At 36.2% G+C, this 13,766-nt stretch overlaps 1 protein-coding gene and 1 pseudogene across 4 annotated transcripts; one reads left to right on the top strand and one right to left on the bottom strand.

The window, feature by feature from the left end:
- The window catches only part of LOC112709122 (BES1/BZR1 homolog protein 2-like), a 37,886-nt pseudogene extending 27,518 nt beyond the window's left edge, over positions 1-10,368 (bottom strand).
- LOC112710897 (uncharacterized) lies at positions 9,886-13,766 on the top strand. 4 transcript variants are annotated; one of them, XR_003157089.3, is made up of 5 exons: positions 9,886-10,660; positions 10,734-10,835; positions 10,951-10,978; positions 11,094-11,206; positions 13,527-13,766. XR_003157089.3 is itself a non-coding variant. In XM_025763351.3 (4 exons), the coding sequence occupies exons 1-4, from the start codon at positions 10,367-10,369 to the stop codon at positions 13,561-13,563; spliced, it is 546 nt and encodes a 181-aa protein (XP_025619136.1). In that variant the 5' UTR covers positions 9,886-10,366; the 3' UTR covers positions 13,564-13,766. The 4 variants fall into 4 exon arrangements, 2 of the variants coding, with proteins under 2 accessions (XP_025619136.1, XP_025619135.1); XR_003157088.3 differs by having other exon boundaries at positions 11,546-13,766; XM_025763351.3 differs by lacking the exon at positions 10,951-10,978.

The raw sequence follows: 13,766 nt of genomic DNA, 5'->3' as shown, positions 1-13,766 counted from the left end.
CAATAAAGAGCAACTTAGATACAGAACATTTAGTTATCCAAAGAGATGCTGGGCATCAATGATCCTAGGAAGAAATAGTGAGCCATGTGTCTGTGGTGGAAAGATGTTGAGTAAAAGAAAAAAAATAAAGCCAAAGGCTACTACTGTAACTTTAGACACCAAACCTCCAAAAGAATAAGCTTGTTAAGCATTATAAGAAAGAAAAGATAGCAAGGGAGTAATTAAAAAGTAAGTCTTATAACAGCAAGTTTAGCAAGCCTTTGAGGAAAGATGTATATTATGTAATAGCAACAACAATTGAGTTATCATTGTCTGCATAAAGACTCCATAAATCAAGTTCTGCTATATGCCTAATAAGGATATGTGTTCTTTTCTTGTTCATTTCATTTTCTCTTAGTTTTGATGCTTGCTTGGGGACAAGCAAGATTTAAGTTTGGTGTTGTGATGACAAGTCATCATATACCCATTTTTCAAGCTAATTTCACTTGTTTTATTAGTCTTTATGCACTTTCTTGCATCCTAAGTAAGAGATTTGGAATGAAAACACAAAACTTCTTTAAATCAAGCAACTACCATTAATTTGATGCTAATTCATTAGGTTTAAGCTAATTTTAATTGAATTTTAATTGATTCATAAGCCTTGTGAATTTAGTGATACTTTGAGTGGTTGTTTTGGTTTATTGTAGGTGAAGAAAAGAAGAAAAGAGAAAGTGTGGCTTAAGAAAGCGTGGCCCAAGGAGAAAAAGGCGTGGCGCATAAAGGAGGAGTGCAAGCATTGCCCTCCACAAGGGCACACTGCCCTCTAGGAGGGCAACATGAGCAAGCAAGCCAAGAGAGGCAACGCTGCCCTGCCCACGACAAGGGCAGAGCACAAAATTGTGCCTTGGATCAAAGAAAGTAAAAACCTTGCCCTGCCCTCCTCAAGGGCAGTATCGGGCTCACCAAAGGGATAAATTCAAAGAAAAAGTCACCATTGCTTTCCACAAGAATCGAACACGGCACCATGAGGAAGCAAGGAACTAAGCCTTACTTTGGTGCCAAGAAAATCAAAGAAAAGAGGAAGCGTGCGCGTCACACAAGGATCGAACACGGGGCTTCAATTTGGAAACATTGCCCTGCCCTCCGCAAGGGCAGGGCAACATCTTGTAATGCACGGCCAGCGCACCATTCTGGCGCACCAAGGGAAGTCTCGGCAGCACCAGCAGCACGCACGGGCACCATTCTGGCGCACCAAAAAGTTCTGCCCTGCCCTCCGCAAGGGCAGGGCAGCATCCTGCACGCACCAACGCACCACACGCACGCACCATGGGCCAGATGCACCATTTTCTGCCCTGCCCTCCACAAGGGCAGGGCAGCCTCCTGGGAGCAACTTTCTTCATGGGCTAAAATTGGATTAAAAATCCAATAAAATTCATTTCTTCACCAAATCAAAAGCCCATCCAAATCCTAAGATCCAAGAATAGAAAGTGTATAAATAGGAGATAGTTTGATGTAATGAGAACCTTTTCCTTTACTTTTGAACTTTGATCTTTCTTTTGAGCTTTAAATCTTCATTTTTATTTTTTAACTTTCTCTTGGAGACTTCACTAAATTTCAGAGAATTGGGGAGAAGAATTGATCTCTCTTCTTCCTCGTTCTTGCTGGAGCATTTTTACTTTTCTTGTTTGAGTTTTGGGTGTGAAGAATTGAGGAAATTCTGTCTCAATCTCCATTCAAAATCTCTTTAATTCCTCTTCTGCATAATTGAGTTTAATTACAATTCCTTTACTGCTTCTTCTTCAATTTCTTGTCAATTGCTTTGTGAACTTGGATCTGGGAAGGCAATTGAGATCTAGACCTTGCTTTCTAGTCTCTTGAGTCCTGAGATCCCATTTTCCTTGTTGGTTCTTCTGTGAACCTTTGCTGCAAGATTAATTTCCATTTCTATTTGGATTCTAGTTATTTCAAATTCAACTGCTGCTTTGTTAATTGTTGCAATTTAATTTTCCTTGCTGAAATTCTGGATTCCCAATCCTCAAATCCCTTTTCCATTCAAGCAATTTACATTTCTTGCAATTTAAGTTACTGCAATTTACATTTCTTGCACTTTAAGTTTCAGTCATTTAATTTCTTGTTCTTTAAGATTCAGCACTTTTTTCTTTCCTGCTCTTTAATTTACTGCAATTCTCCCCTCCCCCTTTACATTTCAAGTAATTTAGTTTCTGTTAATGATAAACCACTCAAACAATATTTGATTCGCTTGACTAAATCAACCACTAAACTAAAATTGCTCAATCCTTCAATCCCTGTGGGATCGACCTCACTCCCGTGAGTTTTTATTACTTGATGCGACCTGGTACACTTGCCGGTGAGTTTTGTGTTGGATCATTTTTCACACATCAATGACTGTCTTCTATTTTCTTTGTATGCATGTGTAATTACTCCTTGTGAATAAGCATAATTTGGTATTTGATTTGAAACATGTTACTATGATATCATGATTATCATCTTGAATTTTACTTGCACCCAATATCTCTAAGAATGCAACAAAGAAATAATTCTTTTGAAAGGAAAATGTTGAAGAATTTTATAAATCTTGGGACAAGTAAAAGATTAAGAGGAGTGGAGGTTCTGATTGTATGATTGTGTATTGAGGTTACATGTTTGTGAAAACTTGCATGGGAGCTCATAGACAGGAAATGAAATTTAGAGAAGTATTATGGAATTTCTCAAACATCTATTGATCCAAGAAGCAGTAACAAAAGAAAACAAAAGAAAAAGAAAAACAAGGAACAAGCCCAAGGCTCTAACCATCAATCACTAGGAAGAAAAAGAAAGAAACAAGAACTCAAATAGTTATTGTCCTAGTTAAATGCTTGTGGTGGATTTGTGTCAAAGAGAGAGGCTTGAGCAAGTAAATCCTAAGGGGTGCTTCAACACCTAATACCTTAGACCAACTGGTTTGGGCGTATTGATTGAAAGCTTATCTAAAGAGCCGCTTTGAGACATGACATTAGAGTCGAGGTCAAAATCCAAAAAGGAAAAATTGTCAGAAAATAAGTGTTGCTTCAAGGTGATAATCTATAAAGAGACTTCCATAATATCATTTAAACAAAAGTCCTAAGTTCTAAGACTTCCAAAATGTGAGGACTAATAAACACTGAAATCCTTGCATGAGCATACAAATTAGAGTTCACCCCACTGACACTTATTCACTTCACCCACTAAGGCATCATAAGCAATTCTTCAATACATTCCAATTAAGAGAGTTCTATGTGCATAGTTCTTTTCTTGCTTGGGGACAAGCAAGATTTAAGTTTGGTGTTGTGATGCCAGGGCATCTTGGCTAGTTTTACTAGCCATTTTTTGTATGCTTTAGGTTGGTTTCATGCATTTTCTTATGCAATAAGCAAGTATTTGGATGAGAATTGTATGCATGCATTGATTCAATCAAACATTGTTAATTATGTGCATTTTCATGAGATTTATGCAAGAATTGTTTGATGTTATGAATGATGCAAAATCTTGTGATTTAGCAAGGCTTTGATGCATGTTTTTGGTTGATGATAGGTGAAGCAAGAAGACAATGGAGCAAGGAAATCTTGGAGCAAGGAGAAACAGCAAGTTGGCAAATTGGAAACCAAGTTGGCAACGCCCATTTAGGTGCAGCCAGGAGAAGCAGCACGTTGGCAACTTGGAAACCAAGTTGGCAACATGCTAGTGTGTATCCAGCAGAGTTGGCAGCTTAACCTTACTTCCTTCAAGGATGCATAACTTGAACCATAGAGATCCAATTGACATGCTTCTAATTGTGTTAGAAAGCTGACATCATGAGCTTTCCAATGATATATAATAGTTTATAATGTAGCATGAAATGGAAGCTCAAATCATAGCCATCTTTAAGCCCCAAAAACAAGGAAATGAAGTTGAGAGTAGAGGAGGGGCGTTGTCACTGGCGTGTCCAGCAACAACGTGGGCAGCAACGCCCAACAAGCCAAGTTTCTAAGGATGGGCGTTGTCACTGGTGTGTCCAGCAACAACGTGGGCAGCAATGCCAGGAAGCTACCAGAGAAAAAGGATTGCATGTTGTTGCTGGCGTGTTTGGCAGTAACGTGGGCAACAATGCCTATGCAAAATTGGCAGCCTGACCTTGCCCTCTTCAATGGAGTATATCTTGAGCTACAAAACTCTAAATGAGGTTATTTCAGTGGCATTGGAAAGTAGACATCAAGAGCTTTCCAACTATATATCATAGTATGGGATTGTAGTCCATTTGAAGCTTCAAAAGCAGGCTTCATTTAGAGCCTTAGAAACTGAGCACGTTGGCACAAGCATGTTTGCCAAAAACGCCTGCGATTCTGGCAGGCTGACCATGTCTTCTTTAATGGAACATAACTTGAGGTACAGAGATCCAATTGAAGTGCTTCAAGTTGCGTTAAAAAGCTAACACTCAGAGCTTTCCAACCATGTATAATAGTTTATAGTGGAGCACAAAATGTAAGCTCAAACCAAGGGTAACTTTGGGCATCAAAACTGAGTTCTAGAAGAAGAGAGCCAAGTGTTTGGCAGCAACTTGGGCTTGTGAAGGCGTTGGTGCCAATAACGCCCATGTGACTCTCTGGAGCTTGGTTTTGGTTTAGTCAAATTACTTCAAGGTCCATCCAACCTCAAGAAAGCAAATCCCATAAATCTCAATCAATCAAGGCCACAAGAATCATCTAGAATAGTTAATTTTTATTTTGACCATAATTTGCTTTTAATTTCATATCAATTTGTAATTTAGGAGAGCCTATATAAAGGCCATAGTTTCATAGAATAGAGAGGGGGAACTCTGGGCATAACACACACACTTCATTGACACACTCCACTGGGAGTGGGTCTTCGGACCCCTCACCTCATACTCTCTTCTTCTCTTTTCTCTTCTTTCTTCTTTAGTTTGTAATTCTCATTTATGAATCTTTAATTTTCAGTTTTGAATTCTTAATTCTCACTCTTTATTTTCATGCACTTTAATTTCATGCAATTTAGTTTTCATTAGAGAGCAATGATTACTTAATTCCCTTTGCATTTGGGAAAGGAGCTCTGTTTCAATTTTAATTGAATTGATGTTTATCCCTTCTTCTCTTCTTCACTCTATTTTAATACTTGGATATCTTTTAGAATCTTTGCAATAGAGTTTTGTTCTTCAAAGATCCTTGGATCTATTAGAATCCTATTGTTAGCCTCGAGAGAGGGATTATAGGATTCAGTTTAAGCTCTCTTGGCATAATGAAGTTGATTCTTGATTTAGAGTTGGTATATGACATATAACCACTCTAATATTGGGTTCTTTGGATTTATGTAGTATGATATTAAAAATCATGTTTGTTTATCTAAGAGAGAGTCTTTGTGCTTCATAGATCCAATTACTACCGAGAGGGGGATTGGATCTACTTGAATTACATGTGAGCCTTGAGAAAGGTATCATGGAATTCAGTTTGAGGCTCTTCTCTCATAATTCTCTTGATCAATACACTCTTAGTTGGTACGTGACATATAACCTCTTTGAGTTGAGGTCTTGAGGGTTGTGTGGCTCTAAGATTAGAAATTGAACTTCACCTCTTCTTATGACCAATTAGATCACGAGAGTGGCAATTGATTATGTTAAGAGAAATTAAATCACCAAGAGATTGGGGTTTAATTATTCATAATCCGCCATGGATCTATCTTACATGATTGAGAAGGAGTGAGACCCATTGATTCAAGAGGAATCAATATCTCCAATCCCTCATGTCTGCCATCTTTACTTTCCGTCATTTACTTTCTTGCAATTTATTGCTTTCCTTTAATTTCATGTCATTTACATTTATTGTTTGCTCATCACTCCAAAATGATTGTCTAACTAGAATAATCAACTAACTATTGATTGCTTAATCCTTTAATCTTCGTGAGATCGACCTCACTCTTAGTGAGTTTTATTACTTGATGCGACCCGGTATACTTTCCGGTAATTACGTGAAATCTTAATTTTTTGCATATCAGTACGCACAAGTGGCAAAATCAGCAAGTGTGCGTACGCACATATCTGTGCGTACGCACAAGTCCTTGCGCGTGACCTCATTAATGAAGCACGTGGCTTGCAATTTTTGGGACTCTTTGGCCCAATTTTGGAAGTGCTGAAGCCATTTTGGAGTGCTATATGAAGGGAACTCCAAAACATATCAAGGCATTAGCTTAGGAGAGCTCACTTTTAGATAGAAAAACATAATTAGGAGTAGGAGTAGTGTAGAGTAGTTTTCTCTCAATCCTCTCTTAGGGTATACTAAAATCTCATTGTAGCATTCTATAGTTTCAATTTTGGTCTTGGATTTTACTTATCTCATTGTAAGTACTCTTTAATTTCCTCTTTAATTTCACTACTCTTGCTACTTTTTCTTCTACTTCAAGTTACTTGTTAATATATGCAATTTTGATTTCTTGAAGGTTTGGTTGGTGAATTTTGTCTTTTATGATTTTTATTTGCTTGATTGCAAGTTTATTGTTGATTTTGTGAATAGTTTTTTTCTATATTTTTCATTTTTCTTTGCAAATTCTTATGTTTTGCTTTTATGCCAACTAAGTGTTTGTGAAAATGCCAACTATAGATTTTGAGTAGATTTTCATACCTTAACTTGGGAAATGAGTTCCTAAGATACTAGAGTTATAATGTTCGACATTTAGTGGTAATTCTTGGGTAGTTAGTTGGCTCTTGTTTCCATTGACACTAGCTTTTTACTAAGAAATTAGTAAGTTAGCTAGGACTTTTGGATTAAGGTCAATTATGCTTGCTTGACTTATTCCTCGATGTTAGGGGTTGACAAAGTGAGATTGACTCATCATAGTTATCATAGCTGTGGTTATGGTAATGATAGGATTCCTTAATTCTCATTCCCAAGTCAAGGCTCTTTTTATGCATTTACCGCATTTTCACTAAGTTTTGATCTTGTTTCCTTTTAATTGCATTAATTCCCTTTTTTATCGTTTCTTAGTTCTTGTATTGCTTATTTCTTTTAATCTTTCGTTCCTTGATTCAAAATTCCCTTTTCTTCAAAACCAAAAGTGTAACATCTTAATTGCATTGTCCGAAGGAGACGATCCAGGACTTAAAACTCTCGGTTTTTATTGGTTTCTGTTGTGACAAACAAAGTTAAACTTTGATCAGGAGTTAGTTGTTGGTTTGGACTATACTTGCGACGAAGAAATTCTATTGAGGAATTCGAAAGCAACATTAATTCTCACATCAGATACTGTGGAAATTGTCCTTAATTGTATGGATCTGGATATAGCTCTTTGAGAGGAGAAACCCACTTTCACTCGAAAAATTTTCAATGAGGTTAAAATAGAAAAGTGGGAGGGATCCAATCGAATGAGTTTCATGATTATGAAATGCTCAATTCTTAAGATGTTTCGGGACTCAGTTACTGAGAATACAGATACCAAAATATTCCTAAAAGATGTTGAAAAATTCTTTGCTAAGAATAAAAAAGCGAAAGTAAGTAACCTTTTGAGCAAATTTGTCTCCATGATATATAAAGATAAAGGGAATATAAGGGAGTACATTATGGAAATGTCTTATCTTGCTTCTAAATTGAAAGCACTAAAGTTAGAGTTGTTTGAGAATTTACTCATGCATTTTATTTTGATCTCTCTTTCTGCATACTTTAGGCAATTCAATGTGAGTTATAACACTCTAAAGAATACTTGGTCCTTATATGAGCTTATATCTCACTGTGTACAACAAGAAGAAGAGAGGCTACAGCGAGATAAGATTAAAAAGTGCTTATGTGGTTTCATCTTCTTAGTATAAAAGAAAGCATGATACTACTACGAATACACCTTCTCAGCAGAAAAAAACTAAGAAACAGGATCATGCTTCAACCTATTTTTTTTGGCAAAAAGATTAGACACATAAAGAAGTATTGTACTAAATATGCCACTTGCATTGGTGTGCAAAAAAGGGTATGATTTTTACTTTCATTTATTCTGAGGCTAATTGAAGTTATGCACCTATTAATACTTGGTGGATAGATTCTGCTGCTACTACTCATGTAAGTGTTACTATGAAGGATTGCTTGTGGAGCCGACCGCCAAGTGATGCTGAAAGATATATCTATGTAGTAGACGGTAATATAGTTGCAGTAGAAGCTATATGAACTTTTAGATTACGTTCTACAAGTAGATTTTACTTGAATTTGTTTGAGACATTTTATGCACCATCGTTTAGACATAATTTAGTTTCTATTTATTGTTTGGACAAATCAGATTATTTTTGTTCGTTCGAAAATAATATGTTAAAAAAGAAAAGTTAATTTTAATTTTAAAAATCAAATTTTGAATTAATTAGGTTTAAACATAATTTTGAATTTTTTTATTTTTGTCGCAAACGCTCTTTTTGTAATCCTGTGCCACCGCCGCAGCTGCTGTCTCATTACTTGTTTCTTATCAATTGATTCAAATGTTTATTTTACTATGTATGTGGATGGTTGAGAGAAGGTTATCATCAGTGTAGAATTTCTTCTCAATAAAAAAATTATTTCGTTGCAAGTATAGTTACAAACCGACAAACAACCCTAAATCAAAGTTTAATTTTGGTTGTCACAAGTTCAACCCAATAAAAATAACCGAGAAAATTAGTCTCGGGTCATTCTCCCTAGGAATTATAATCGAGTGCTCAATTATTGGTTAAAATTTTCACTGGGTTGGGTTGATGATAAGACAAAAAATTAAAAAGGCAAGAATTTAAATGACAATAAAGTAAAGAAAACAATTAAAGATAACAACTACTAAAAAAAGGCATTCATGGCAAGTATTGAAAATCTAGATTTTTTATCATAGTCATTAATCATAAGACAATAATTAACAATATCTAATCCTATTTCGGTATCTCCAACACCGGGAGAAAATCAAATAAGACTTGTTAATCTCAATCCATAAGTAGCATCAATGAAAACAAGATCAACTAACAACTCTAGATCACCAATCTAAATTGGGTATTAATGACTCAAGATTGCCTAATTTCTCTTTCCAAGCCAAGAATGCTAAAAAACTACTCTAAACCTAAGCCAAACATTTTGTCAAATACTTGGAAGGCTTAAAAGGAAAGCATGGTAAAAGGGCAAGAATAATAAAATCTAAAGCTACCAAATGTAAGAAAATAATAATAACAATTCAAACAAACAACAAGAAACATAAAAACACATCTATTGCATTAAAAAAAATGAAAATTAACAAGAGTTCATAAAACTAAAAGTGACATAAAAAGAAAAATTAAAGCAATAGAACAAGGAAAGGTAAAAGAAACTAGATGAAAACAAGAATTGAAACCTAAATCTAAGAGACAATTAAACTAAAAACCTTAATTTCTAGAGAGAAAAGGAAGCTTCTCTCTCTAAAAAACTATCTTAAAATATGGTTCTAACCTATACTAATTGCTACCCCCTTGATCCTTCTTAAATTTGGCCTTTAATAACTTCAGAAATGAGTTAGATTTGGGCTTGGATGGTTCAAAAACTGCCCTCAGCTTGTTGCCTTTAATGAGGTCACGTGATGCCTGTAAGACCCAGAACTTTTGATAAGGTTTATTATAAACTAATTTCAAATTATATTACTTATCTATAACTTTAATTTCAAAAATTTTTTTACTAAAAATAATTAAAGCAAGTTTTGATTAACTAAGTTTGAAATAAATTAAGATTCTTATCCAATTTTATAATTATTGATTTATTTTCTATATTTAAATTATAACGACAACAGTTATGTAATCATAAGAATTTTATATGATTTTGGGTTAAATGATTAATATTTTATAATTTAATACTTATATTTTGACCAATAAAAAAATTAATTATATCATCTCTAATTTTTGAATTTGAGCACTTAATTGAAAATATTTTGCGAAATTGATGAACAAATAAAATTTTAAACATAATTATTGTTGGATTAAAAAATTATTTCTAATTTTTATATTATGCCTATTTTTATTTGAAATTACCAAATTTTCCTAAAATTAAATTTTACCCAAATCCTAATTTTCAATACACACACCACAGATCCTCACCCCAGCCGCCCACCCCACTCCTCCCCCCACCCCCACATTTCCCTTCTTTCCCCTCCAGTAAACACACATCAGGAAAAAGAAAAAAAATAAAAGAAAGAAAGGGGGAGTAGAGGGAAGAGAAGAGAATGGAGAAGAAGGAGAGGAAGAGGGGCACGAGCCAGCGCCGGGGGGCCTCGCTGTCGCCACTGAGCTGCTCGCCGCCATCTCGACGAGGAGGTGTCGCCCTCCAGTGGAGCCGTGTCACCGTCGTCACCGCGAGGAGCATCACGCCACTGCTGTTGTCCGTGCCATCGCCGTCGCCACTGGTCCAGCATGGAGCCGCCGTCAAAATTGAGTCACGGAGAGAGATGGCTCGCAAGTGAGGGGTGGTCATGGGCTTGGAGCTGCCGGGCCTTCGTCGCTGTCGTCCAACGTGAAGCCAGCTACTGTCGTTGCTTCTCTCAGTCGTCCCTGCTGCCGCCGTGCCGTCGAGGAGGGGGCCGTCGGGTCGCACAGAGTGAGAGAGGGAGAAAGCACAGGAGCAGAGGAGAGAGAGGAGAGACCTGCGCTGGCCACCGTCGCTTCTGCCGCTCGGAACCCTGCTGCCGTCATCGGAAGACTCTGTCGGTAAGGGTCTTGTTATTAGTTTTGGTCCTTTTTTTAATTCTGGGAATAATATTGTCACTAAATGTTGTTGCAGCCGCCGTCTAGGTCGCGTGGAGGGAGGAAGAGCCACTGGGTGACGCCGCACCTTGCCTCCACCGCCCTATCGCCAAAAACCACCACTGAATCCTCTGTATTGGTAAGCGTTTCTGATTTGAAAGGCCTTTTGTCGCTGCTCTGTATACTTATGCTGAGGCGTTGCGGTGTTATATATCATATGGTTGCGTATCCGTGCTTGCATTCCGTGCTCAAAGTTTGCAGCTATCTTGTTTTGTCTTTTCAGTAAGTATTTCTGTTTCGAAAATTCCCGTGTTAGTGTTCTGTACGTGTATTTAAGCCCTTGCGATATTAATGTTCCTAGGATTTAGTAACCAGAGTTGCTTATTGTGATTTATAGATGTTTATGCTGTTGCAAAAGTGTGTGGGGTTGTGCTTTGAAGCTGCCGTTGATTTTGGGTTGAAGCTAAAGGACATTTGTGAGGCGTTTGGGATATGGTTTTGCATATCGAGGTAGGGGCCTTTTTAGAAAAGCATATTTTATAAATTGGAATTATTATATATGGATATTATGTGGTAAAAATGTATCCTTGAGTGATTGTATAAGTGTTATGTAATGTTGGTTGTCATGGATGAATATCAATGCTTGGTTGATTTGATTATTATTTGGTTTGTGAAACGGACGGTTTTGAAGTGTTTCTTTAAAGTCGCTTCTTTAAAGTTTTGAAATCAAGCTTAATTTGTTGAAAACTGATTTGAGTTTGATTTGGCTTTCCTGAAATATGAAAAATGGGATTTACCTTTGGATTCAGTTGGATTTTGAGCTGATTTGGTTTTGGACCCTTTAAACAGGGTTATGGAATGGTTTGGATGGGACCTGGAAAGGGTGACAAAGTCCAAGTTTTAGCGGAGGTGCTGCCAAAATTCCGATGGGATCCGAGGCTTTATCAAAATATCATTTGGAAAATTATGAGCTTAAGACTTTTACTATGTTACTTAAATCATTTAAGAAAGTTATGAATTATGTTTTGAAACGAATTATCAAAAATAGAATTATGACTTGGCTTTGTTTTCTAAGAAAAATATCATGTTTGGGTGGGAGTTGTTTGGAAGAGTTTTTGCTTTAAAGCTGTTTCAAAGGTGAAAAGGTTTATATAATTGAATTTAATTTAAAGATTTTTACTTAAAAGGGTTTTAGTGACTTTGAAAGGACTTGGTTTTCGATTGATAAATTCTCATTTTTCTTTGACATTTTAAGAAAGGTTTAAGTATCCTTAGATTTCTGGTTTAGGAAAAACTAAAATGATTTACGAGTCGTTGAAAATGTTTCAGATTTTAATATGGGGTTGAGATTGGTTTGGTTTAAGTACAAGAAATGGTTTTGAAAATATGGGTGGACTAATTAATTACACGACTCGATTTGGCTTAGATCTCTATTTTATTCCTCACATCAGGAATCCAAGGTTTTAAGGATTTTAAACGAATTGGAGGAAATGAATTATGTTATTCTCCCCTAAAGACTTAAGACTCTGTTGAGGAACCTTTGTCACCAAATCCTGCTTTAGTATGAATGATTTTGAGTCTCTCAGAAAAGACTTTTGATTTCGTGTAGTTTTTAAAATATTATGGAAAGATGTTGAGGAATGTGACTTTCTTTTAAAAAGAGAAATATACGTTTGAAGAAAAGTGGCTAGTGAGCCTGTAATGATTATGAGAAATCGGGAGTTTAAAGTTAAGGTTGGAAGGAATTGATTTTGATTTCGAAGTAAAAAGATTTGAGAAAAAGTTATTTATGGCTTAAACGATGATTATATGTTTGATGATGTTAGATGGTGGAAGTGCTGTTATGCTATGAGCCGGATGACTGTATATAATAATGAAATATGGTTGTTTGTGGAATATGTTATGAGCCGGATGGCTAAGATGAATATGAATGAGAATTGACTTGATAAAGTGATTGTTGCACTTCCAACTATCTGAGATATGAGTTTTCCTGGGTGAAGGCAGTGGCTAGCCACCACGTGCTCCAGGTTGAGACTCGATACTCTGTTGACACTATGCCGTAAGTGTGACCAGACACTGTGAAAGTTTCAGATGAGCTCGTCCCCGTGGATAAGCACCAGTGTGGGTGTTGTATATATATATATTGGTAATTATGATTGTGGATAACTCGAGTTGGGGATGCGCGACAGAGGGACAGTCCAATGGTTAGCTACCAGGATTTGTCGAGTTGGCTTTATAACCGACAGATGAGACTCATCAACCATTAGGACAGGCATGCATCATATGCATTTATGTGACATTGTTTGGGCGTGCATATTGTACTTGGTTTGCCTATGTGATTAATTATATTTAATTGCTATTTGCTCTACTTGAAATAACCCTTTGTCTGTGCTTGAACATTCCTACTTGTATTTGTAACTAATAAATTGGTTGGATTGTGGTGGATGGTCTGTTGTTTGGATTGTTTGAGCCTAGGGCCGTAGTTGATTAAAAGGTGGGCCAAAGGCCGTGTTTGATTTGTGTTTTTGGTCTAGGAAAGTATGAAAAACTAAATTGATTTAAGATAGACTTAATGAACCTATGCTTAGAATATCTTGGTCATTTATACTGTCTAGGAAAGACTTTTCGAAGGGCTTTTGGATTTTGAAGAATTGACAATTGTCCCTTTCAGAAATCATTTCGGAAATTTGATATTAAATCTTTGGTTTGAAAAGATGTATAAGGTGGTTATTAATCACTGTAACGATTTTATCTCGTGTATCCTATTATAGTAATTCTGCGACCCTATAGTGAGAACCCTTTCGAGGATGATGTTCTCATTCCCCTACAGGTCTTCTCTTTTTCAGGTTACGGACGACGAAGTTTAGAAGAGCTTATTTCTTTTCTGTTAGACGATATTTTTGTATTGTTTTAGTATTTATGTTTCGCTCACCTTTAACTTTGCAAGTTTTGTAAGAGGGATAGGATTTTGATATGAGATGCTTGTAAATTAATATGTATATGTAAATATATATGTAGTTCTTGTGAGTATTGTAATTTATATTGTAAGCATGAATGTATGTTTTTGAAA

The sequence above is a fragment of the Arachis hypogaea genome, chromosome 9 (genome assembly GCF_003086295.3).
Source record: "Arachis hypogaea cultivar Tifrunner chromosome 9, arahy.Tifrunner.gnm2.J5K5, whole genome shotgun sequence".
In the NCBI taxonomy this organism is placed as follows: domain Eukaryota; kingdom Viridiplantae; phylum Streptophyta; class Magnoliopsida; order Fabales; family Fabaceae; genus Arachis; species Arachis hypogaea.
This window is presented reverse-complemented; position numbering and strand designations above follow the sequence as displayed.

Coding starts and splice junctions, on each gene's coding strand:
- LOC112710897 (XM_025763350.3), top strand. CDS start 10,367: ATGGAGCCGCCGTCAAAATTGAGTCACGGAGAGAGATGGCTCGCAAGT. Junction 10,836..11,093: donor CCACTGAATCCTCTGTATTG/GTAAGCGTTTCT, acceptor TGTGATTTATAG/ATGTTTATGCTGTTGCAAAA. Junction 11,207..11,545: donor ATATGGTTTTGCATATCGAG/GTAGGGGCCTTT, acceptor CCCTTTAAACAG/GGTTATGGAATGGTTTGGAT.